Here is a 26,343-nt window from a genome sequence, read left to right on the forward strand (position 1 = left end):
TCACAGTCTGGTTTGGTGCTGCTACAAAAAAGGACAAACTCCGACTGCAACGGACAATCAAAACTGCTGAAAGGATTGTCGGTACCCCCCTACCTACCATTGAGGACTTGCACGCTGCCAGAACCGAGACAAGGGCGTGCAAAATCCTCTCGGACCCTCCGCACCCCGGTCACCAGCTCTTCCAGCTCCTTCCCTCAGGTAGGCGGTACCGATCAATGCAAACTAGAACTAGTAGACATTCCAACAGCTTCTTCCCTCTTGTGATCAACTTCTTAAACACCTAACCTACAATTCCATTACAACATGCTGGCAATTTTTTGACTTGAGTTCGTTGTCACATTTCTGTGGGGCCAATTATGTATTACTCGTGCACTCACTGTAGTTGTCTCGCCATGCTGCACTATTTGCATATACTGGCCACTCATGCCAGAGTAGCATCTGCATTTGCACACTGATTGAGGAGTATCTGTAACATTTGCACAACCAACATTGTCCCAGATTATCGCAATACTCGTCACTTTAAACCGGATACACTCCTTGAAGTCTCAGCGCCCTTTGCACAATGGTCATTGCACCGGACTATTGCAATATTAGTCATTCGAACTGCTCTAAGTGCTAGAGGACTCTGCATTTTTTTGCACAATTGTCAAAAAAATAAATAAATGTACCGGCGTTACCAGATAACTAGCAACCCTTTACTGCTCAGTGACTGTTTTTTTTTTTTTTTTTTTTTGTCAATGTCTTTCTGTCTCCATAGTGTTCTGTAAATTGACTGTCTGTTGTCGTACTAGAGCGGCTCCAACTACCGGAGACAAATTCCTTGTGTGTTTTTTGGACATACTTGGCAAATAAAGATGATTCCGATTCTGATTTGGACACATTTGAATATTTTATACTTGTCAATTTGACATTCTTGCTTTGATTTAAAAAAAAAAAAATACATCAGAAGTTGGCAGCACAGAATCGTTAGCACATCCGCCTCGCAGTTCTGAGGACCGGGGTTCAAATCCCAACCCCGCCTGTGTCGAGTTTGCATGTTCTCCCCGTGCCTGTGTGGGTTTTCTCCAGGTACTCCAGTTTCCTCTCACATCCCAAAAACATGCATGTTAGGTTAATTGAGGACTCTAAATTGCCCGTAGGTGTGAATGTGAACGTGAGTGTTAATGGTTGTTTGTTTATATGTGCCCTGCGATTGGCTGGCGACCAGTTCAGGGTGAACCCCGCCTCTCGCCCGAAGATAGCTGGGATAGGCTACAGCGCGCCCGCGACCCTAGTGAGGATAAGCGGAACGGAAGATGAATGAATGAATGACATCAGAACTCAGTTACTCTGTGCTTGAATAATTTTTTTGCACTCAGTACTTACTTGCTCTACCTCAAGTAATTAGTTGGAGGACTACTTTTACTTGAGTCATATTTCTCTAAAGTAACAGTACTTTTAGTTGAGTACAATATTTGACTAATATGCCCTCCTTTGATTAAATGCCATCATTGTCCGAATATAAGATAACAGTGTCAAAAGAACAATAGGTTTCAAGGTGGGTAACAAAAAGAATAAAAAGGGATTTTTTTTTGGGGGGGGGGGGGGGGGGGGTATGTGTATGTTTTAGTAATTTTGTTGATCATTGGAGGACAGAGCACAGGGAATGTGAAAAAAAGCAAAAGATCCGAGGCACACAATGAAATTGGAATCTCAAGGAAGGACACAGCTAATTCTCTTTCTCTCTCTCGAGCCTTATTTCATTTGGCCAGCATCCTAGTATTAAAATAGGAGATGAATCTGCTATTCAGTTGCACAAAACCAAGCTTGCACAGTCTACATTCTGGCTCGCACATGCATGCAGACACGCATGCGGACGCACAAACACATCGCAGAAAGGCGGTCTTGAGGGCTCAGTTGAAAGGAAAAAAGAACACATAGGTAATTATTCTGATTAAAAAGCATGCAGCCACGTACATTGTAATATGTGTGCTGTTTTCTCATTTTCTCATAATACACATTTACTTACTCTGTGTGCGTTTTGTATTTAACATATTGTTACGTGCTGGTTCTTGGATCGAAAAGGGCTGTCACATGAAAATAAACTCATTGACAGTTGTGAGCGTCAGCAGAAAGGTGATAAAAGAAAGAACTGCATGGCGTCATTGTTCATTCAACTGAAGTCCACCAATTGATTAACTGCACACTTAGCCTTCCAGAGCACTTAAAGGCCAATGGTAGCTTTGCCTGCATACTCCACTACATACAGATGTGCGTCCCAGTGCTCCACAAAACAAACAAATCTAAGTGTGTATTTGTGTGTGTATGCGTATTGCATAATGTTTCACAAGTTTCTCCATCCATCCATTTTGTATACTGACTTTGGTTGAGAGGCGAGGTACACCCTGCTGCGGTGGTGTCAATTGGCAGCCGCATTGGTTCCTCATTAAGACTGCTGGTGGGGGACGGTGGCGCCCCCTGTCGCTCCTCGGGCCTGCTTCCTCCTCTTCTCTCCGGTCCTTGCGTCCGGATGCGGTCATCTCCCCTCTTCTCTTTTGAGGGTGTGGGGGGTTCCCTGTCGACCGTGGGGCCTGCTTTGGGGTTTTGTCACTGCCTGGTCTTGGGACAGGTCCTCCTCGTACACTCTGGGGTGGGCGGGTAGTGGGCGCTGGCTGGGATGGGGGGGTACTGCGGGGCTCGGTGTGACGGTTACAAGGTTACAAGATACTTAAATTGTCAATTATTCAATATGCGTAACACATACAGAGGATTGAAATTACGGTACTCAAGGGCCCGCGGTGCTACAAAAATAATAACATCAATATAAAAGCTAAATAAACTATAGTATCCATCCATCCATTTTCTGAACCGCTTCTCCTCACTCGGGTCGCGGGCGTGCTGGAGCCTATCCCTTCTGTCATCGTGCAGGAGGCGGGGTACACCCCGAACTGGTTGCCAGCCAATCGCAGGGCACATACAAACAAACAACCATCCGCACTCACATTCACACCTACGGGCAATTTAGAGTCTCCAATTAATGCATGTTTTTGGGATGTGGGAGGAAACCGGAGTGCCCGGAGAAAACCCACACAGGAACGGGGAGAACATGCAAACTCCACACAGGCGGGGCCGGGGATTGAACCTGTGTCCTCAGAACTGTGAGGCTGACGCTCTAACCAGTCGGCCTCCGTGCCGCCTAAACTATATTATATACAATATGAAAAATTATTAATTGAATGTGCAAATATCAAAGGTCAGGTGACGTGTGCAACATAGTCAAGGTCAGAGAACTAAGGCAAATAAGACATTCATAAATTAGATGACAAAACCCCAATGCTGCTAAAGTGGCTGGTGCGACCCTGAGTCTGCTGTGAGTGTGTGTGTGTTTGTGTGTGTGCGCGTGTGCACGCGTGTATTGTGTGTGTGTGAGTGTGTGGGCATCTACATGTTTGCGGGGCGTCAAAGTTCAGAGTTCAGGTGGGCAGAGGACAGAAGAGGTAGAGGGGGCAGAGCGGGCACAGAGTTCAGATTCCTGACAGTCTAATGAATAAAACTGTCTTTGAGTCGGCTGGTCCAGGCCTCCCCGGTGAGGTCTTCCGGGCACGTCCCACCTAACAGGGGGTTACGTGGGTTTCCAATAGGCTCATGGCAGTGCTCCTAGGGCCGGGCCCCTCTGGTTGGATGGCCGCTTAGGTAGGGGGCTCCCCTCTCATGCACCATGTCTGCTTTCCGCAGTGCCATCCTTATCGTTCCCATGTTGGCCGTCTCCATACACCCTCCTTTCCACCAAATGGGAGACACTGTCTAACATTCTGGCTGGGCAGGGACTGGCTACATAGGCGGGCGCTGCGGTTTGGTGGGGGGCGTTTCGTTCTCCTGGGAAGGGGGGGAGGGGTCAGTTGGTGGTTGGGGTGGTTAGCTGACCCCGCGGTGCAGGCGCAGCAAGTGCAGCAAGTGCAGCAAGTGCCGGTCACATCTGAAGGTTATTGGGCATGCAAGACGATGTCAATTCACTTACATGTGTCCACTGATACTCACCTCTGGGACTTATTCGCTCGGTGTGGGGCCACTTACTCATTGTGATAAATAACTCATAACTATACAAACTTCCTGGGTATCCCCTCACTTGCACTCTGTTTCGATAGAAGTTTAGAATTTACATACCCACTCCCACCACACTACATCTGTATAGCCGGGTCCACTACCTCTGTCATGCTTGCTTCCCCTCCTGTCCTTATCCTGTCCAGTCTTATATTGTCCTGTCCTTCCTTCACAGGATGTAGCACTACTGCTACTGCCCCACTTGAATCTAATGTGCAATTGTAATGGGCATATAATGATTTTCTTGCCTCATCTTTCTTATAGCTCATGGCCTGTCTTTTCAGAATCAGAATCATCTTTATTTGCCAAGTATGTCCAATAAAACACAAGGAATTTGTCTCCGGTAGCTGGAGCCGCTCTAGTACGACAACAGATAGTCAATTGACAGAGAACACTTTTGAGACACAAAGACATTGACAAAAAAAAAACAGTCACTGAGCAATAAAGCGTTGCTAGTTATCTGACAATTGTGCAAAAGATGCAGAGTCCTCTAGCACTTAGAGCAGTTCGAATGACTAATATTGCAATAGTCCAGTGCAATGACCATTTTGCAAAGGGCGCCGAGACTTCAAGGAGTTTATGTTTTTTTTCGCCGTTTTCCATGTCGCGGTCTGCTCGGTGAATATGGAAGCCGGGAAGCATGACGCGCCATCGGGTACAGCGACGCAAAACCAGGTCTCCGTAAAGCACATGGCGGCGGAATGTCCGAAGTCTTTACTGGTCTTTATCAGGTGATGACGCTCGTCCATTTTGTTGGGTAGGGAGCGTACATTCGCGAGGTGGATCGACGGGAACGCCAATCTGTATCCTCTCTTGCGGAGTTTCACCTGGATGTCGGCTCGGTTCCCTCTGTGGCGTCGCCTCCATGCGCCGAAGACCGCGGACGCCGCTCAGGTGAGTAACTCGGGGGGAAAAAAACTGAGCGGATTTGCGAAAGTTGGTGAAAGAAAATCCAGAGTAGCCTCGATGGTTAGCAAGTCTCCCCTTGTGTAACTGAGTCGTGTCATGTCTCCAAAGACGAACGAAAAACACAAAAACAAAAACAAACAACAACAGAGAGCGCGTAACCGAGGCGACCACACTGGTAGGCGCCATCTTGGATTTTTGATTGGATTGTTGTCCTCTCTTCCTATATTATTTAGTTATCATTTCACTTTCTCTCACTTTTGTTTTTTCTGTCACTCCCCTTTAAAACTAAGTTCTGTCTGACTGAATTGTCAATAAAAATTCATAATAATACAAAGAACCACAGTGGCGGCTGTAAAACTCCACTGAGGCACAGTAAAACTGTTCCGGCATAAAAGGGATACAGATCCTTCTTTCTGCTTGACCTAACAGCCAGAACAGGACAATAATAATTAAAAAAAAAAAAAAAAAAAAGTAAACTAAAAAGAGAGGTGAGGTACACCCTGGATAGATTGCCAGCCAAGGACATGGCACATAAAGATACAGTAACAACCTCTGGACAATTTAGTCTTTTTTAAATTAACAAAACATGCATGTTTTTGAAATGTGGAAGGAAGACGGAATAACTAGAGTAAGCAGGTAAGCACAGGGAGAACACACAAACTTCACACAGAAAGGCCCAAGCCAAGATTCGAAACAAGAACCTCTTACTGTGACACACTAACCACAGAGCTCAACTTTTTATCCGTTTCATGGGTTCCTTCAGTAAATAACTGCACTTTAATTTACCTTTCGGACAACAATCCAGTAGCCAATGATACGATCTGTGGCCTCGGGGTCTTTCTGGGTCCACTGCAGGTTGTAAGAGTAGTTGTTCCCTTTTAGAATCCTCACCGGATTGGGCGTGTCAAAGTAGAATTCAGCATTGTAAGGTTGTGCTGGTGAGCATTGAAAGAAACAAAACTGTTCTTAATTAAGACAATGGTTATGTTACAATCTGCTCTTGCTGTTGGTTAGCATTACTTCGTGGGAAAAAGGTACATTTGAGATGGTGAAAGTTATATATATATATATATATATACATATATATATACACATATATACATATATATATACACATATATATATATATATATATATACATATACATATATATATATACACATATATATATACATATATATATACATATATATATACACATATATATATACATATATATATACACATATATATACACATATATATATACATATATATATACATATATATACACATATATATATATACACACATATATATATATATACACATATATATATATATATATACATATATATACACATATATATATATATATATACATATATACATATATATACACATATATATATATATACATATATACATATATATATATATATATATATACATATACACATATATATATATATATATATATATATATATATATATACATATATATATATATATATATATACATATATACATATATATATATATATATATATATAGCCGGGGGGGGCAATAAATATACCCACACATGGCTCGGTGCCTCTCACCGTGGGCAACTCCAGAGTGGAAGAGAGTCCAACCCTTCTCGAGAGGACTGGTACCAGAGCCCAAGCTGTGTGTGGAGGCGAGCCCGACTATATCTACTATCTACAGAACTTCTCAACCTCACACACCAGCTCTGGCTCCTTCCCTGCCAGAGAGATGATGTTCCGCATCCCTAGAGCCAGCTTCTGTAGCTGGGGATTGGATCACCATGGTCTCTAGCTTCGGTCACCTCCTAGCTCACAATGCACCCGACCCTTATGGCCCCTCCTACAGGTGGTGAGGCCATATACAGCATTAAGAATGTTAAATGTTACCTAAAAAAAAAATCCCTGTGCAGATAATAAAGGTGCTGACAGTTAGAGTGCATTTGTATTTGCATAATTTTCCATGAAAAGGAAACATTGGTCGACCAACAGATTTTTTTAAATTTGATGTTCTGTAGAGGGCTTAAAAATATAAATAAATAAAAATAAAAAAATTCTCAGTAAATAATACATAGCCAAATTTAGACATATTCAAGGAGGTGGATAATTTGTTGCTGATCTAATTCAGGAGTGTTTGTCACTGCATTGTCATTTTGTGTTTTACTCACCAGAGACATCAAATCTGCATGTGGATGTTCCTGCACTATTGCTGACTCTGCAGTCATAAGAGCCGTTGTTTGCGGGCTCCAGTTTGAATTTCAGCTCTGGGGTCTCCTTCAGGTTCGGCATAGGCATACGGATAAAGTCTCCGTTGCGGTACCAGCGGATGTCCGTGATACGTGGCGGGTTGGAGCGCAGGACAGAACATCTGAGGCTCACCATGTGATAGTTCCTTGCACGTGTGTCCTGATGCACTGGGTCCAGAATGGGAGGATCTGTGAAGACAACAAGAATATAACTTTTAGTCTGTCTGTGTAATATAGAATTGTAGACACCGATGTCTGACTTGAAACTTGGTTGCCACCTGTATATAGTCTAATTTATGTGTGTATTTCTGTAAGTTATTAAAAAATTGTTTCATATGTGTACCAAAGAGAAGGTTGATGGATGTCGTGAGGGAAGACATGAGGGCAGTTGGTGTTCGAGAGGAGGATGCAGGAGATAGGCTTACATGGAAAAGGATGACGCGCTGTGGCGACCCCTAAAGGGACAAGCCGAAAGGAAAAGAAGAAGAAGAAGAAAGGTGGCACAGCAGACGTGTGATTAGCACATCTGCCTCACAGTTCAGAGGTTTGTGGTACGAATCTTGGCTCCATAATCTAAGCCTTTGCTGTAAAACTGGAAGCATTTGCTGTAAAATAGGTCCAGTATTATAGTGTATTTTTATTGTCAACTATAATGCGCTATGGAGCAAAAGCAAAAAAAAAAAAAATACAGGCCTACTGTAATCCTTAATTTTTACAATAAACCGCGTTGCATCATGGGAAGGAGGACAGAAAAGAGAGGTTACCGATAGCCGCCATTGCTTTCTTCCCCGCAAAGAAAATTTTTCCTGAGAGCCAGCAAGTTGGACAACTTCAATTCGATGTGTGCCACCTGAATATAACTTCCCAGTTTGGTGTCTGGAATTTAATTCACATTTTTTTCTATCTAATGTCGTGTGGAAATGACATTTTCTGTTACATCTCCAGCTCAGCATCTCGCCTGCCATCTGCCAGTGGATTTACAGCTTTCTGACTGGCAGGACACAGCAGGTGAGACTGGGGGAGGCCACCTCATCCATACGCAGCATCAGCACTGGGGCACCCCAAGGTTGTATCCTCTCTCCACTGCTCTTCTCTCTCTACACGAACGACTGCATCTCAACGCACCCGGCTGTCAAACTCCTGAAGTTTGCAGATGACACCACTGTCATCGGCCTCATCAAAGACTGTGACGAGTCTGGATATCGACAGGAAGTGGAGCGGCTGGAGCTGTGGTGTGATCGCAGTAAAGACTTTGGATGTTCAGCCACCCTATGCTTTACAAAGACTTGGCTTTGTGAGGCTGTCTCTGATGGCTCCGTAAAGCTTCCGGGGTTCGATCTTGAACGGCCAGACCGCGTCATGGAGTTATCGGGGAAAACACAAGGCGGGGGGATATGCTTCTATATCCACGAAAAATAGTGAACTGACGTCACAGAGCTCAGCACACACTGCAGCCCGCATCACTGTTTTTGAACTGTAAGCCATTCTACTCGCCTCGTGAGTTCGCATCTTTCATTCTTGCCAGTGTTTACATTCCCCCTCAAGCTAACACGAATGCCGTACTGTTAACGCTCGCTGAAAAAGTAAACGAAATTGAAAAAAAAACCCACCCAGACTCACCCCTCATTATTCTTGGGGACTTTAACAAAGCTAAACTCAACCACAAACTCCCTAAATGCAAGCAGCATATCGACTGTCCTACCAGTCAACTGCTATACTGTGCTAAATAATGCATACCGTGCCATACCTCGCGCAGCTCTGGACTCGTCTGATCGCTGCTTAATTCACTTAATACCAATATACAGGCAAAAACTTAAATGCACAAAGCCTACAGTGAAAACAGTGAAAAAGTGGACCAACGAAGCAAAGATAGATCTTCAAAGCTGTCTAGACTGCACAGACTGGAGTGTCTTTGAAAATTCAGCCTGGATGAATATACGGACACTGTCACATCCTATATTAGTTTCTGTGAAGAGGTGTGTGTACCAACAAAGTTATTTTGCACGAACAATAACAACAAACCGTGGTTCAAACTTAAGCAACTTCACCAGGCTAAAGATGATGCATATCAAAGTGGGGATAGGGCCCTGTGTAATCGCGCTAGAAACCAGCTGACTAAAGAAATTAACATTGCAAAGACAAACTATGTAGTGAAGTTAGAAAAACAGTTTACCGCTAACGACTCTAAATCAGTCTGGCATGCATTACAATCGCTAACCAATTACAAGCGACCAACCCCCCAAGCTGAGAACAATAAAAGACTAGCCGACGACTTGAACACCTTCTACTGCAGATTTGAAAAGGACACTCTCATACCCCACAACCACCCAGCCGCACCACCGACCACCATCACACGTCTGACTTTGTATTGACCATCCACGAACAGGATGTGTGACGCATCTTCAAATAACAAAAGATTAACAAAGCGGCAGGCCCAGACCTTGTGTCCCCATCCTGCCTCAAAGTCTGCACGGACCAGCTCGCTCCAGTCGTCACACAGATCTTCAATAGATCTCTGGAACTGTGCAAAGTACAATCCTGTTTCAAATGCTCCACCTTCATCCCAGTCCCCAAGAAACCTGCAATCTCGGGTCTGAATGACTACAGGCCTGTCGCCCTGACATCTGGTGGTCATAAAGTCCTTTGAACGCCTCATGCTGGTCCACCTCAAGAGCGTCAAAGGTCCCCTGCTGGACCCCCTGCAGTTTGCCTACCGAGCAAACAGGTCTGTGGATGATGCAGTCAACATGGGACTGCACTTCATCCTAGAACACCTCGACGGCGCGGGGACCTACATGAGGATCCTATTGGTGGGACTTTAGCTCTGCGTTCAACACCATCATCTTCGAACTCCTCTCCTCCAAGCTTCTCCAGCTCAGCGTCTCACCTGCCACAACCTGGAGCTGAAAACACTCAAGACTGTAGATATGATCATGGACTTCAGGATGCATCCTTCGCCACAGCTGCCCCTCATGCTGTCCAAGTGCCCTGTGTCAACCGTCGAGACCTTAAAGTTCCTGGGAATTACCGTCATTCAGGACCTGAAGTGGGAGATAAACATCAACTCCATCCTCAAAAAAGCCCAGCAGAGGATGCACTTCCTGCGGCTTCTGAGGAAGCACGGCCTGCCACAGGAGCTGGTGAGGCAGTTCTACACAGCAGTCATCGAGTCATCAGTCATGCTGCTCCAAAAAGGACAAACTCCGACTGCAACGGACAATCAAAACTGCTGAAAAAGATTGTTGGTACCCTACCCACCCTTGAGGACTTGCACGCTGCCAGAACTAAGACAAGAGCATGCAAAATCCTCTTGGACCCTCCACATTCTGGTCACCACCTCTTCCAGCTCCTTCCCTCAGGTAGGCGCTACCGAACAATGCAAACTAAAACAAGCAGACATTCCAACAGCCTTCCCTATTGCCATTAACTTCTTAAACAGTTAACTTACAATTCCATTGCAACATGCTGCCAATTTTTTGTTGTCACATTTCTGTCGGGCCAATTATACATTACTCGTGCACTCACTGTAGTAGTCTCGCCACGCTGCACAATTTGGATATCTGTTGTTGACCAATACTGGCCACTAGAGCGGCTCCAACTACCGGAGACAAAATCCTAGATGTTTTTGACATACTTGGCAAATAAAGATGATTCTGATTCTGATATGTGCACTTGGCACATGGACACCCTAGGCTGCAGTTCGATGATCGACATTGTGGTCGTGTCATTGGACATGCGGCCGCATGCCTTGGACACTCGGGTGAAGAGAGGGGCGGAGCTGTCAACTGATCACCACCTGGTGGTGTGTTGGCTCCGATGGTGGGGGAAGATGCCGGTCCAACCTGGCAGGCTCAAGCGTATTGTGAGGGTCTGTTGGGAAGGTCTGGCAGAATCCCCTGTCAGAAGGAGTTCCAGAACTTCACCCACATCCCGGGGGAGGCGGGGGATATTGAGTTCAAGTGGACCATGTTCCGCGCCTCCATTGCTGAGGCGGCCGACCGGAGCTGTGGCCGTAAGGTGGTCGGTGCCTGTCGTGGCGGCAACCCGCGAACCCGTTGGTGGACACCGGCAGTGAGGGACGCCGTCAAGCTGAAAAAGGTGTCCACTTTTTGGCCTGTTGGACTCCAGAGGCAGCTGATGGGTACCGGCTGTCCAAGCGGAATGCAGCTTTGGTGGTCGCTGAGGCAAAAACTCAGGCGTGGAAGGAGTTCAGTGAGGCCATGGAGAAAGACTTCCAGACAGCTTCAAGGAAATTCTGTTCCACCATCTGGCGTCTCAGGAGGGGGAAGCAGTGCACCATCCACACTGTGTATAGTTGGGATGGGGTGCTGCTGACCTCGACTTGGGACATTGTGAGTCGGTGTGGAGAATACTTTGAAGACCTCCTCAATTCCACTGACATGCCTTCCCATGAGGAAGCAGAGTCTGGGATCTCTGAGGCGGGGCTCTCCTATCTCCGGGGTTGAGGTCACCGAGGTGGTGAAAAAGCTTCTCGCTGGCAGGGCGCTGGCGGTGGATGAGATTTGCTCAGAGTTCCTAAAGTCTCTGGATGGTGGTCCCCCTTTTTAAGAAGGGGGTGTTCCAACTACAGGGGCTTCACAATCCTCATCCTCCCTGGTAAGGTTTATTCAGGGGTGTTGGAGAGGAGGGCCCGTCGGGAAGTCGAATCACAGATTCAGGAGGAGCAGTGTGGTTTTCGTCCTGGCCGTGGAACAGTGGACCAGCTCTACACCCTCGGCAGGGTCCTTGTGGGTGCATGGGAGTTCGCCCGACCAGTCTACATGTGTTTTGTGAACTTGGAGAAGGCGTTCGACCGTGTCCCTCGGGGAGTCCTGTGGGGAGTACTTCGGGAGTAGGGGGTACCAAACCCCTTGATACGAGCTGTTCGGTCCCTGTACGACAGGTGTCAGAGTTTGGTCCGCGTTGCCAGGAGTAAGTCGGATTTGTTTGTGGTGAGGCTGTCTTTTGTCACCGATTCTGTTCAGAACGTTTATGGAGAGAATTTCTAGGCGCAACCGAGGTGTAGAGGGGGTCCGGTTTGGTGGCTTCAGTATTGCATCTCTGCTTTTTGCAGATGATGTGGATCTGTTGGCTTCATCAAGCCATGATCTCCAACTCTGGAGCGGTTCGCAGCCCAGTGTGAAGTGGTTTTGATGAAAATCAGCACCTCCAAATCTGAGACCATGGTCCTCACTCGGAAAAGGGTGGTGTGCCCTCTCTAGGTCGAGGATGAGATCCTGCTCCAAATGGAGGAGTTCAAGTATATTGGGGTCTTGTTCACGAGTGAGGGAAGAATGGAACAGGAGATCGACAGATGGATCGGTGCAGCGTCTGCAGTGATGCAGACTTTGTATCGTCGGTTGTGGTGAAGAAGGAGCTAAGCTGAAAGGCCAAGCTCTAAATTTACCGGTCAATCTAGTTTCCTACCCTCACCTATGATCACGAGCTGTGGGTCGTGACCGAAAGAACAAAATCCCGGATACAAGCGGCCGAAATGAGTTTCCTCCGCAGGGTGTCCGAGCTCTCCCTTAAAGATATGATGAGAAGCTCAGTCATCCAGGAGGGGCTCAGAGTCGAGCCGCTGCTCCTTCGCATTGAGAGGAGCCAGATAAAGTGGCTCGGGCATCTGATTAGGATGCCTCCTTGACGCCTCCCTGGTGAGATGTTCCGGGCATGTCCCACCGGGAGGAGACCCCGGGGACAACCCAGGACACGCTGGAGAGACTACGTCTCCCGTCTTCCCGCCTGGGAACGTCTCGGGGTCCCCCTGGAAGAGTTGGACGAAGTGGCTGGAGAGAGGGAAGTCCGGGCTGCCCTGATCATGCTACTGCCCCCGCGATCCAACCTCGGATAAGCGGAAGAAAATGGGATGGATGCATGGACAGCTGCGTCCTCAAACACGTGTGGTTCCAGAACGAGAGGCACATTCGAGGTGCTATCTAAGTAATTTTTTGTTACGTTTTTGCATCGTGTTTGTTGCGCTACAATAAACTAACTAAAATCCATGCGTGTTAGAATACTTTTACAATTATTAACCATGCCGGAAGGAAGTGCTTTGACCTAATTTGCCAAATGCAGACGTATACCAAATTCCCCACAGTGTTTATACTTGGGATGGACGTATTGTATTGGGCTGATGCCGGCCTTATTTCAAGCTATCGAGTACTCGCAAAGTCTTTCATTTTCCGTCCCGCATATCCTCACTCGGGTCAGGGGTGTGCTGGAGCCTATCCCAGCTATCTTCGGGCGAGAGGCGGGGTACATCCTGAACTGGTCGCCAGCCAATTGGATGGCATGTATAAACAAACAACCATTCTCACTCACATTCTTTAAGGCAAAAAAATAAAAATATGACATTTTGTAAGTCCTCCTCCTCAGTAGTTGGCGCAACACTGCAGGAGATTGACACATTGGCGAATCATCATGTATATCAGAAAGAAAGAAAGGTCTGTTCACGATGATCTGTCATTGTGTTTATTGGAATTTTATGTATCAAAAGTAATAGCAGTATATGTACTTGGGATCACTATTGGTGAGTATTTAAGACTGAATACAGAAAAAAAGTGGTATCAAACATCCTTAGTTTACGTACAAACCCCCAAATTTGGATGTATCACTTTTGGCCGGCAAATGTAGTTTGTTTCAGTAGTTTTCAAAATACTGCTAGAAGTAGCTGAATTGTCATAGTTTTCATTCAATTTCTTTTGTTTCTTTTTTTTAATTTCTGTTGTTACTTTTCTAATTTGTCATGTGTTTTCCAGGCCCAATGACTGACACAAGTCACAGCAGAGAATGAGTTGTTGTGTGAGGGAACTTGTTTTGCGGATGGGCTAGCTGTGCTTTTCTCATACTACAATTTTAATCTTAAGTATCAGCAAGGTGCAGCTTGCATGCTGGAATTCATCCAAAGTTAAGAACTATGATGACCATTAAAACGGAAATCATTACACTTCAGAACGCTCCCGTGACTCACATAACATTAGCCTACCAAGAGAGATTCAGAATTTCAAGGAAATCCAAACCTATCTCTGCTGTTAACTTATGCTACCCAGCCTTAATTAACCTACCAGCAGCCTTGCGTGCCTTTGTGGTTAATGACTGACTAGCTGCTGTTGCCCCGAGGTCAGCGAAGACACAACACAGGCAAATTAGTCCGCCACAAATCACCAATCAGCTAGTTCACCCCCAGCTAATCATCTGCATAATAGAGACGCTGCTAATGGTGCTATTGCATTACTAACGGCAATGAGATTGTGTGTTCAGGGCCCTGGGGGTGAGGCAGCATGGCTACAGTACATTATGAGTCACGTTTATCAGATGCAGGTGTAATTATAGTCTAATCAATGTAATGTAGACAGACTGGAATGGAGAAAATCATTGGGCAGAACTGTCTGAAAAAAGATGCAAAGACCAGTGAAACCAGAGAAATACAAGAGTACTCATTGGTATTAGACGGTTCATAATGAGGACCTGTTCTATACAGCATCAATATACATAATGTAGCAGAAACCATACTATGTGACAGCGCTGAGGGATACCTGAGTGGTGAAGGGTCATCCTGTAATCTTGTTGACTAGTGTACGGTTACATAGCCTGCTGCTGTTGAGAGGCACATATAATATGCATACTGATTATGTCTGACTTTTGGCAACATGATTGTCAAGGGCATAGCAGGTAAACTGAAGAGGAGGGAGTGAAAAGGAGGAGTTTATTTACATGGAGACCCTTATGTGATACATTTTTACAGCGTACAACATTTAACACATGGGCCAATGAAGGTGTCTATGCCCTTTGGGTGGAATCAAAGCTGTTCTCCTTAAACAGGTTGCACAGGGTGTTTTGTTGAATGCAAAACGGTTTCCTTCCCGGGACAGCAACACTGACCAAGCCAAACATTTACAGTAAACAAAGTAAAAATCAATTTAGAGAAGGAGGTGGTGTGTGGACGCAGTGAGGAAGGATGACAGATAGAGAGAAAGCAACAACGAGGAAGACAATTGACAGGAAAAGTGAGGCTTGAAAGCAAAGACGATGATTAAATATGAGCGAAAGGATGCAGAGACGGAATGACCGGATAGACAGTGTGAGAGAGTGAGAGGGGTCCTCCCTCTGTTAGCTGATTGATGATGATGATGAGAATGGCAATGAGGAAGAACAGCAAAGTGGGATGGAAAGAAACATAGCATACAAAGAAAATAGAGTGGGGGGCAAGTTTGCCAAGACTGCATACTTAATTCTGTCTGCCATAAAAATAATGGCGTCTTTCCCTCACATCGATTGACAGTGCTAAATGGGCAAACAAAAAAAGAATCTAGCATAATGAGGCACGAATTAAGGACAGCGTGAAATGGATACAGATCTGCTTTCCAACATGTTTCTCAGTTGTTGTTATAGCGTTATCTACCCTTCTTGCTTGGTGTTTTCCATTACTATAACGTGACAATAACACTTTTTTTTTTCTTAGCGCTTCACCATCCATTTCCCGACCTTCCCTTATGCCACTTTTCCATTTCAGACTCTCTCTTAAACCTGTTTTTCGTCTATGCGTTCTTGCTGTTGTATCCGTGTGTCTCATCTATGTTTCTTTCTTCAACCAGAGAGGGGTGGCCACCTGGTCCATTAATCAGCGTGGACAACAGGGCACACACAGTGTTGCCCTTCCGCACCGCTTGCATTAGCAAGCCCTGTAAATCCTTGTGGAGGAAAGGCACAAAATGGAATCTGGTAATTCAAACTAATTCATTCTGCTCTGGGTATATCATATAATATAATATTTGATGTTTCTTTTTCATGCAGGTTACATTTAACTATACACTACTTTTGTTACTGCACCTTGAGGAGCTAGCTGATTTAAATAATTACAGGACAATAAAACACTGAGATAAGAGGGGATGATAAAGGGAACTTAAAACCAAAGGTGCAGAAAGTCTGTGCTCTGATGGGTGTTAACACAGAAGGAGTGCCAAACAGATTTGGGAATAGATTTGGAGGTGGGCTTTTCTTTTTTTCAATTGAATACAGACAGTATGTCATTTTTCGAGGGTGGAGTTATACATGTATTAAAAAGATACACATACGCACATGTGGTCTTGCTAGCTTAGCGTTCACTCATTTTTATCATAGGACAAAAAGTTGGCCAGGCTCAACAAGTTGAATAGGCCCAAAGTGGGATGAGTGCGTTCGTTTCTAAGGTGAAAATATTCACATCAACACTCACATTGCACATTGAGCTGGACCTGTGCCTCTCGCCGTTTGATGTTGAGTCCATTATAAGGAGCAGTCTGGCAGCGGTAACCCCCCATCATGTTCCGGCTTACATTCCTCAACCTCAAGCGGCCATCGGACGTCTCCACCACGGCCTTCCCAGATGGCATCAGCAGGTCCTTTTCTGTGCGCGACCAGAGGATTGGTGGACGTGGTTTGCCAGCCATCACTAAGCAGACCAGCTCAGCTGTCCCGCCTTCTCGGGCACTAACCACCTGACCTTCTGGGGGGACCGTCAGTATTGGTGGAGATACTAGAAATGGGGAACGATACAAAAGATGGACCATACATTAATAGGCACAACATATCATGGTGACTTAGGATTTAATATGCAAGGTGGGTACAATGGTTAGGATATGTGAGAGGGTAAAAGGTGAACGTTGATATAAAAATCACAGATGGTGTCTGTTAAACTTGAAAACAGAGGCAGATGGCGAATAAAAAGGTATGAAAGAAACCAAAGTTAACAAGGCAAATTTTATTGAACAATCACACCGTTTTAATGCAACAAGGGAACCGTGAAAAGCAATGGCCGCTCAGTGTGACGTGCTAACATTGTGGCTAATTACACAAGGAGTAAAGTAAAGTAGATACTTGTTGGCATTAAGTATAGTAAAATTGGGACAGAAAAAGGGTCAATAGGAAAGCGCAAGTGTGGTTCATGGCATATGGCGATAGATAGATAGCGTAATTCCTCAAATATTTCCTCAAATAATCACCAGGTGAGTTGTCCACTTGAAATAGATACGTGCTTCTCCGCCAATAGACATCCCCTGTCATGTTTTCTCAACTAGTGACCTTCATTCCCATATTTTAGATGCCTGGTCTTAACTGATCACCAGGTGAGTTTCCCACAAAAAAATAAATGCCTCTCTCCCAATTGATGCTGTCTGGTGGCAACTGTAAATAATTCAATTGTTGGAAATTTTAATTTCTGATCTAATATCTATCTACTAAAAATAGCTATGATGTAATTATACAAGCAAACAAACGGATGTGAGCTATGGATAGCCAGACAGACAGACAGACAGACACAGACAGACAGATAGATAGACAGATAGACAGATAGATAGATGGATAGATGGATAGATGGATAGATAGACAGATAGATAGATGGGGAGGTTGGTAGACAGACAGACAGACAAACAGTCCAGGAAGCTAAGACCTGTCTGACTTTGTACAAATACAAGCCTCACCCCTAATAAACACCTAGGTCCTATAGACCAGTGATTTCCAACCTTTATGGAGCCAAGGCAAATATTTTACAATTGAAAAATCTTACGCTACACCAACAAACAAAAATGTCACAAAACGTGGATACATTAATTACTGTATGTACTTCCTGACATCTAATAGAAGAGCATTTATTTGTTCTGTCTGTCACTATGCCTCACTGGCATAATTAGATGAACAAAGATAAATTATTTCTTGTAAATAAATAATTTTTTGAGCAATTAAGTAAAACTTGTTAATTTCCCACGGCACACCTGAAAAGCGCTCACGGCACACTGGTTGGGAATCACTGTTATAGACATATGATGCCTTCTGCAGTTGGCTAAATAAACACTACTGAGCACTACATGAGGAAATATGATCTTATAGATCAAGCGCATTTTTGTTTTTTGGTGGATTTAAAGTTTGGTGGTCAGGTGTTATTTTACCAGTATTGTATTAATAAGAGAGTGACAAAGAAAAATGTAAATTAGCTGACTTTTACTAACTTTTCCAAAACGCAACATTTTGAGGAAGAAATTACTTCACATTATGACATTTTGTCTTTTAACTGAGAGATACTTTGTAAGTCATGCAAATATGTGAAACATAAACGGATATGTGAAATAAGACACACAGGAAAAAGAAGATCTCACCACTGTTCTGGGAGATGTTGACATCTACTCGGAGCTCTGGCACGCTGCTGCCGGGGAAATTTGCCACGCAGCTGTAGGTTGCCAAGTCTCGGAATTTCATGTCCACGATCTCCAAGCTGCTCGTGCCCGGCGCCATATCGGGGTCACTGCGCAGCAAGATTAGGCTGTCGGAGTTGAAAACCAGCGCGCCGTTCTTGTACCAGGTGTAGTTGACCTTGTCCTGAGGGTTGGCATCAACGTGACACGACAGCTTGAGGTCTCGACCCATTTGGATGGTCTCGCTGTCCTTGTTGGAGTCCGGAGTAATTTGGAAGGTCAGGTTGCTCATTGCTGGGTCAACAAGAGAGAAGGGCTGGTTAACTGGAAGCAGGTTAAGTTTCAAAACATCCATCCATCCATCCATTTTCTGTACCACTTATCCTCACTAGGGTCACGGGCGTGTTGGAGCCTATCCCAGCTATCTTTGGGTGAGAGGCGGACACCCTGAACTGGTTGCCAGCCAATTGCAGAGTCATTGTTATTGGGATGTAGGAGGAAACCGGAGTACCCAGAGAAAACCCACACAGGCAAGAGGAGAACATACAAGCGAGGCCAGATTCAAACCAGGGTCCTCAGAACTGTGAGGCAAATGTGCTAACCAGTCCCCCACCCTGCCGCCCACTTATCAAACAAGCTTAGAGTTTAAGTGTTTGCTTATTTATTTAAAAAATACTTAGGTGGGTTAACAATTTAAAAATCATTCTGCAATGGTAAAAATAAATAAATAATAAATAAACTGAAGTAACTGAAGGCAATGACAAATAGGTATAATTTAATTGGAATAGTATTGCAATTAGAAAAATATATTCAATAATGACAAAAGTCAAATAAAACAGAATACAGTATAAAAAATGGAAGTAAACCACACAAAAAAGAATAACGAAAAAAGCAGTAAATATGTATGTATTACTGTTTTAAAAAGTACATTAAAAAAACATAGCTTTGTGGGTCAGTGATTTAAAAATACATTTCGGAATATTTAAACAACATTAATACAATAAAGTAATGACTTCCATTGATTCATCATGACTTAATTTTAAAAATAAATACCCAAGTATCAGTTAAAATTTTAAGAATGGAAGTAATAGGATTTAGAGGCAAAAGAAGAATGTGGGGCAAATGGTTCTAGGCATACGGATGATGCAAAATGACTCAAAGCGATAAAAAGAGAGGGAAAAGGTTTATTATAGAAAAATACACAGGGGAAGAAAGAAAATGTGTGACATAAAAGGAGCCATGTAGAGAATTGAAGAGGAAGCCATTACGAGAGAGGAACAAAATCAAGGACAAAGAGTAACTCTCACAGTGTCGCAATTAATTTTCACTTTCAAAAGCTTTTCCCAAAAGATTTCAGCGCTGAATACAAAACAGTTGTGTGTTTCCCTCCTTAAAGGGATGGAAAGGCAGTGAACAGTTTAGATGAGTTTAATTTCAAGATCTGCTCAGAAATGCCGAGTGGAGTCACGCATGAGGCACTGACCATATGTTTAACATGCACTCCAGTCAGGAGACAATGTTGCGAGTCTAATGTGCATGAATGCTCAATGTGTGTGTGTAGAGGTTCACACTTTACTAACTTCTGCTTGTGCATTCACACTCACGCACACACACGCTGAATGTGTATGTGTCTCATTTGCTGCCTTGTCACCTGTGTTAGTGCGATGATGCGTTTACGCCCATTAGGTTTACAGGAGAAACCCATCCAGCATACATTGTCTACGGTGTTAGCTAACAGGCGAGACTTTGCTAATTGCCTCCACTCCGCTCCAACTAATTGGAGTGAATAAAGATGATAAAAGGGACTAAAAATAGCTGCAGGGAAGAAGCAATGGAAGGCTTCTGTATCAGCAGTGTGTGTGGATTGAACAAAAGAGGAATACTTAACCCTGCAATTCTGACATGATTCTCATCAGTTCTCCATAATGATGGATAAACTGCTTGCATGAAAGATACACGTTAAAATGTGCATGCGTGTTGCACTGTAATTTGTTACAGCGATTCAAAAAGGGAAGTCTCATTTTTTAAATAATCTACCATAAAGAAATAAAAAATTATGGAATTTAACTTGAACAGGAACAAAAATACAGTATGTTTAAACTGACATTCATCTGCTCCAGGATTCTCATTACATTTTTTTTTTTTTTGCTTGCAAAAAACATTATGTAGCCATTTAACATAAGATAAATGCTTCACAATTCTCTTGATGGTACAGTCATTAGAATATAAGACAATTTCATCCCTGCTATTGCAGTAGTGTAACCTACTGTACTTTAACAGTTTAGAACAGTGATCACAGTGTGGTACGAGAACCATAAGGGGTATGTGGGCTCCCTCTCGTGGTATGCAAAACAATCACTGAATATTTTTTTTTCGTACATTTAAAACAAGTTCAGTTTAAGTACAGTTCAGTAGTATTTAACTTTTTAGTGCAATACATTTGCATTAAATCTATCACTGTTTGGTTTTACAAATTTATTGCAGTACAATTGAGGCCGATGACTGTGGTGTTATCTGCAAACTTCAGGAATTTGACAGCTAGGTGTGTTGAGGTGCAGTCATCGTGTAGAGAGACGAGGAGCGGAGAAAGGGCACATCCCTGCTGTTTCTTGACCTTCGGAAAGGTGTCTATCCACTGGCAAATAGCAGACGAAAGGCTCACAATGAGGAGTTTGGAGGAGAGTCTAGGAATTATGGTCTTGAACGCAGAGCTGAAGCTCATGAACAGGATCCGTGCGTAGGTCCCTGCGCCTTCAAGGTGTTTCAGGATGAAGTGCAGCCTCATGTTGACTGTGTCAACCACTAACCTGTTTGCTTGGTAAGCAAACTGCAGGTGGTCCAGCAAGGGTCCTGTGACGCTCTTTAGGTGGTCCAGCACGCGGCGTTCAAAGGACTTCATGACCACAGACGTCAGAGCGACAGGCCTATAGTCATTCAGTCCTGAAATTGCAGATTTCTTGGAGACTGGGATAGTGGTGGTTGGGGTTTGAAGTAGGATGGGATTTCACACAGTTCCAAAGATCTATCAGAAATCGTAGTGAAAATTGGAGCAAACTGATCAGCACAGACTTTCAGGCAGGAGGAGGACTTGAATGCCTAACTAACACCTTGTTGATGTTTTGTTGTCTGTCCGCTTCCCGTCCTGTTCGTGAATGGTCAAGGCTGAAGGGAAAGTCAGAGGTGTGATGGAGGTCGTTGGTGGTTGGGCTGGGTGGGTGTGGGGTATCAAATCTGCAGTAAAATGTATTTAGGTCATCAGCCAGTCCTTTATTGTCCTCCGCTTGGGGGATGGTCTTCTGTACTTTGTTATTGATTGTAATCCTTTCCACACTGACGCGGAGTTGTTCGCAGCGAACTGTTCTTCTGTGTAGTATCTCTTGGTTATGTAAATTTATTTTTGGAGCTGGTTTATCGCCTGACCGTACAGGACCCTGTCCCCGCTCCTGTAGTCATCCTCCTTGACCTGGCGGAGTTGGCGAAGTTTGGCAGTGAACTGTGGCTTGTGTGTCGGTACACACACAGCTTCACCAAAGTTGATATAAAATGTCACAGTGTGTGTATATAATTCCAAGCTTCTACTTGAAGTTTCAAAGACACTCCAGTCTGTGCAGTTCAAACATTTCTGTATTTCCTGATTTGCTCCATTGGTCCACTTCTTTGCGGTTTTCACCACAGGCTTCACACATTTAAGCTTGTGATTGTGTGCTGGTATCAAGTGGATTAAAAAAGTGATCAGATGAATCCAAAGCTGCATTGGAAATAGTGATTTGAGTCTCTCAGCGTGATATAGCAGTGGTCTAAAGTGTTGTTTTCCCGGGTGAGACAGTTGTGCTGCTTATCTTTAGGAAGTTTGTGCTTAAGTTTTGCTTTTTTTAGTCTCCAATAATGGTAAGGGGCAAATCTGGGTACTTTTGTACGAATTCGGTTACCTGGTCAGCCAACAGTTGCAGCGTGCCGTTTGTGTTAGCATGAGGTAGAATGTAAAAAAACGCTCAGAATGGAGGAAAACGCATGTGGTGAATTGTACGGTTCAAAAACAGAGACCAAGTCCAGGATGCAGTGCTGGTTGAGCTCTGTGACATCTGTACATCATATTCTACTTTTTTTAGTTTTCCCCAAGAGCTCCATGACGCAATCCACTCAGTGGAATTGGAAGCCAAGCAGTTGAATAGCACCGTCTGGGATGCGTTCATTGAGCCAAGTTTCAGTACAGCAGAGAACACCAGAACGTGCAAAGTCTTTGTTGGTCCTTGTGAGGAGAATAAGCTTGTCCATTTTGTTAGGTAGAGCGTGTGCATTTGCAAGACTAATCGATGTTTAAAGCCGAACTTGTTAAAATTTAGTTTTCTTTATGGTAGGTGTCTTTGGACAAAAATTAAATACATGTATATCATGTATTTATACTATAAATATAATAGGATACAGTACATCTGAACATGAATGAAGCCTAAACACCATCTGTTGTCATCTTTGGTGGCTCTGTGGTGACATCTTGTGTTTAAAAAAATGACAAAGTAGACGTTTAAAGTTCCTACGGGTGCTTTGAACAGTCCCCTTCCCCATTCACCCAAGAGAGGAGAAAGTGCTTTTCCGTGTTGACAAATGTGGAAGTAGGTTGCGCATATACTGGATTCAGCAGAGCACTTACTTCAAATGAGGTAAATATACAGTATATGAATGGAAACAAATGGACTCATAATACTTACTTCTGACAACGACGTTTATGTTCTTACGGGCGGGGTTGCCCACATTGTTGACAGCCGTGCAGTTGTAGAAGCCCGCGTCTGTTGGTGTGACGGCCCTCAGTGTGAGCTGGGAACCCCGAACCTTGGCGTTGAGGGGAAGGGGTCCCGGGTAACGTGACCAAATCACAGTAGGTGGCGGGAAACCTGCAGTTACATCGCATGTGATGACCACATCCTGCCCGGGATCCGCCACAACTGTGTCGTTGACGGACAGCCGAACCATCGGGGGAGCTGGGGAGAGACGCAATGATAGATATAATAAAGGTAATACTTGAATATATAAAAGGTATTGCTCACAGGCATTGCATTGTGGTTGCAGCATTGGAATTGATTGATCTCAATATCACTGAAACTTTAGGTAAAACCTCTGCCGTTAGGCATTTTGTGCAACTCCAGTCTAGCTCTTAAAAACCTCGGATCAACAATCATTAAATGACTATGTTGTGTGTTTCGGCTTTTTTTAAAAAATTTTTTTATTATTATTCCAAAGGAAGGAAAAGTGTTAAGATGTAGAAGATTACAATCACTCAACATAACCAGTTGCTCCTCTATTTGTGTCTGACTACAGCACATGCTTCACATCGCTTCCTGAATTGCTAGCATTCCGTTTTATGTCACAATCACGGAGTCAGTGGCTCGGCCAAAGTTGGTGTCGACCACACACGAGGATTTGTGATCATAAATGTTTAACAGGTTTAACCAGGGCCAGCCCACGGCAATGTGGCGACCTTGGCGAGATTATGTACGGTAAAAAGTCAAATACCAATAGTTTTTAACATTGCCTTTAATTTATAAGATAACATGCCACACAATTTAAAATATAAAACAGAACATTTTATTCATTTGATTACTCGATCGTTACTGCCCCCCCAAAAAAATCTTGTGAGTAATGGCTGTTACAACAGCTAATGGGACAAACCACAAGTTGTAACAACTTGACCTGTCATTCTCCCATTCCCCCCTTTTTCTTCTTCCCTGTATTTTGGACAGTTTTGGTCGTTTTGACGTTTGCAGAGTTTTCTGGGGTGATGTCAATAAATTTGCCCCTACCCCAACAGAGAGCGAGCAGTATACCAATCAGCCAGAGGAGGGAGTATTTGCTGTTATCATTTGTAATCAAGTTAATGGGGCATTTCTTGACATTTGAATCTATATTGTCTATGTTATTCCATGTTAAAAGTTAGTTGTCAAGTTATTGCAAATAACTGCCGCTTCCCCACTTGAAAGAGATTGATTCAGCAATGGAAGATTTCATCTGGATTTTACTCGCTGAGACCAAGAAACATTTCCTTTCCTCTAGCAATGAGGTGCTTGTAATTGCATTTGCATCTACATTTTTATTATATTTAGGATTTTGAGAAATATGTACTATGCATTGTACTTCGAGAATCTCTGGGTAGTTTGAAATTTCGGCCAGACGCATTTTTAGGTCTCAAAAAAAGAGGACATGTCCGGCTAAAATAAGACATCTGGTCACCCGACATCAGCGTGTTAAGCTAATGCTTACTTTATTTCAAGCTAGTTAGCTGAAACATGTTCTTAACACAAAACAATATTTAAAAAATATGTTGACATAACATTACCTTTATATTTTGACTTCTTTTCCTCCTCCGCTTTTCTTCTTTTGCGGAAATGTGCACCCGAGGGCTTAGCTGTCCATTTCATGATGGAACATTTGTAAATAAGATCACCTGTCCTGTTCTGACTGATCGCTCGTTCACTGACGAGAGATGCGCCCCCACGTCATGTGACGTGATTTGCCAAGTGACAAACATAGTTACTTTATTTTGTAATTTCATTTGTTATTTTCAAGACAGAAACGTAAAGGGGGCATCAGTGGGCCTCACAAATTATTTTATGATTTTATTTAAATATTTTTCCCGAGGAGGAGGGCGCTGGCAGTGCACCCCTCCAGCAGATGGCGGCCTCGGTGATCGCTTATGTCGCCTATGGTCAGGGCCCTGTACCCTGGGTTTAACGTTAACAGTTGTCGTCCTCCACAGTTTTTGGAGCAGAATGCCGAGGAAAAATCAGTCTTGACTCATGCCACACCACAGAATAATCAGTCGGAGACATCCGACAATCTGGCCTTTACTAACTTTTATCAGAAGGGAGAAAAACAATTCTAATTCTGACCAATCACTGGTATGTGTTTATCCCACAGTTCGATTGTATATTCGAGGAGGTGCATAATGTAATATTTGAATTTCAGGTTTTTATCAGACTGACAGAAAGCTAATCCTCCACATAATACTGAAGCCCTCCATTCCTCATTTTTTCTACTCAACCAATCATTTTCAACAGACTGCAATCAGCTAAATTAAATAGGTCCATATTACACTGTACTGTATTTTCCTTACTTGCGATTGTTGCATTGACAGAGAATGATTTAGTTTAGTTTAGTTTATTGTAGTCAACACTTTTAATTTGTTTTTGTTTGTACTATTCTTGTTTTTCTTAAATTTTGATTGAAATTATGTTTGTTATGAAATTGAAGTTAGTTTTTTTTATTAAATATGATTTAAAAGACATCATTGACACCTTTTTTGAACAACATTCATGGCACATAGAGTACAATAATAAACAGTTGGAGGATGCGCAATGGGATATAATGTCATCATTTACGATCATGCATTTTATGCACAAAGGTTTTTTTGAACCAGTATCCAGTGTTGTTTGACGCATGGGAATGACAAGTCTTCCCTGCTCAAAGAAGACTGGAGAGGAGGGGGGAAAAATTATTTGCAGCTTGCAAGCTCCGACCTTAAAATGTCCCAGTCGAAAGTAAACAAAAAACATGGCTGACGGCCCACGATAAGCTAGAATTTGTTTTGTTTGTGAATCGATAATTTGACTTTCAGCAGCAGTCCGGACAACAAACAAAATCTCTTTGGCAGGTGAACATTTTACTGAATAACTAATTTACTATCTATACAAATGTATACACACTAATTTCCATAAAAAAAACACTTAACTCAAAATCTCTGATCTAATACTAATAGATTATATTGTACTTTTTCTTGTCTAAGGTCAAAAATCTCTAAATTCCCTGTCTTTTAGAATTAGGCATATATTGTAGATGCAGTACCACCCCAGCCTGCCTGGTGTACTCATCAACATTGTCTACACGTACATTCACGGCGTATTGGGATGATTTCTTTTAAAGGAGGACACATCTTTGTTGATAAAAGCT

General features: G+C 43.5%; 1 protein-coding gene across 5 annotated transcripts in view; it reads right to left on the bottom strand.

The window, feature by feature from the left end:
* LOC133474272 (MAM domain-containing glycosylphosphatidylinositol anchor protein 1) overlaps positions 1 to 26,343 on the bottom strand; it is a 271,446-nt gene that overhangs the window by 60,497 nt on the left and 184,606 nt on the right. For all 5 annotated transcript variants that reach the window (XM_061765798.1, XM_061765795.1, XM_061765794.1 and 2 more), the window contains 5 exons: positions 23,112 to 23,381; positions 18,370 to 18,699; positions 16,455 to 16,754; positions 7,160 to 7,426; positions 5,776 to 5,924 (listed from right to left, as the gene is read on the bottom strand). In XM_061765798.1, the coding sequence (XP_061621782.1) occupies positions 5,776 to 5,924; positions 7,160 to 7,426; positions 16,455 to 16,754; positions 18,370 to 18,699; positions 23,112 to 23,381 (1,316 nt within the window). The remainder of the gene's footprint in view (positions 1 to 5,775; positions 5,925 to 7,159; positions 7,427 to 16,454; positions 16,755 to 18,369; positions 18,700 to 23,111; positions 23,382 to 26,343) is intronic.

Source organism: Phyllopteryx taeniolatus, chromosome 2 (assembly GCF_024500385.1).
Source record: "Phyllopteryx taeniolatus isolate TA_2022b chromosome 2, UOR_Ptae_1.2, whole genome shotgun sequence".
Lineage (NCBI taxonomy): Eukaryota > Metazoa > Chordata > Actinopteri > Syngnathiformes > Syngnathidae > Phyllopteryx > Phyllopteryx taeniolatus.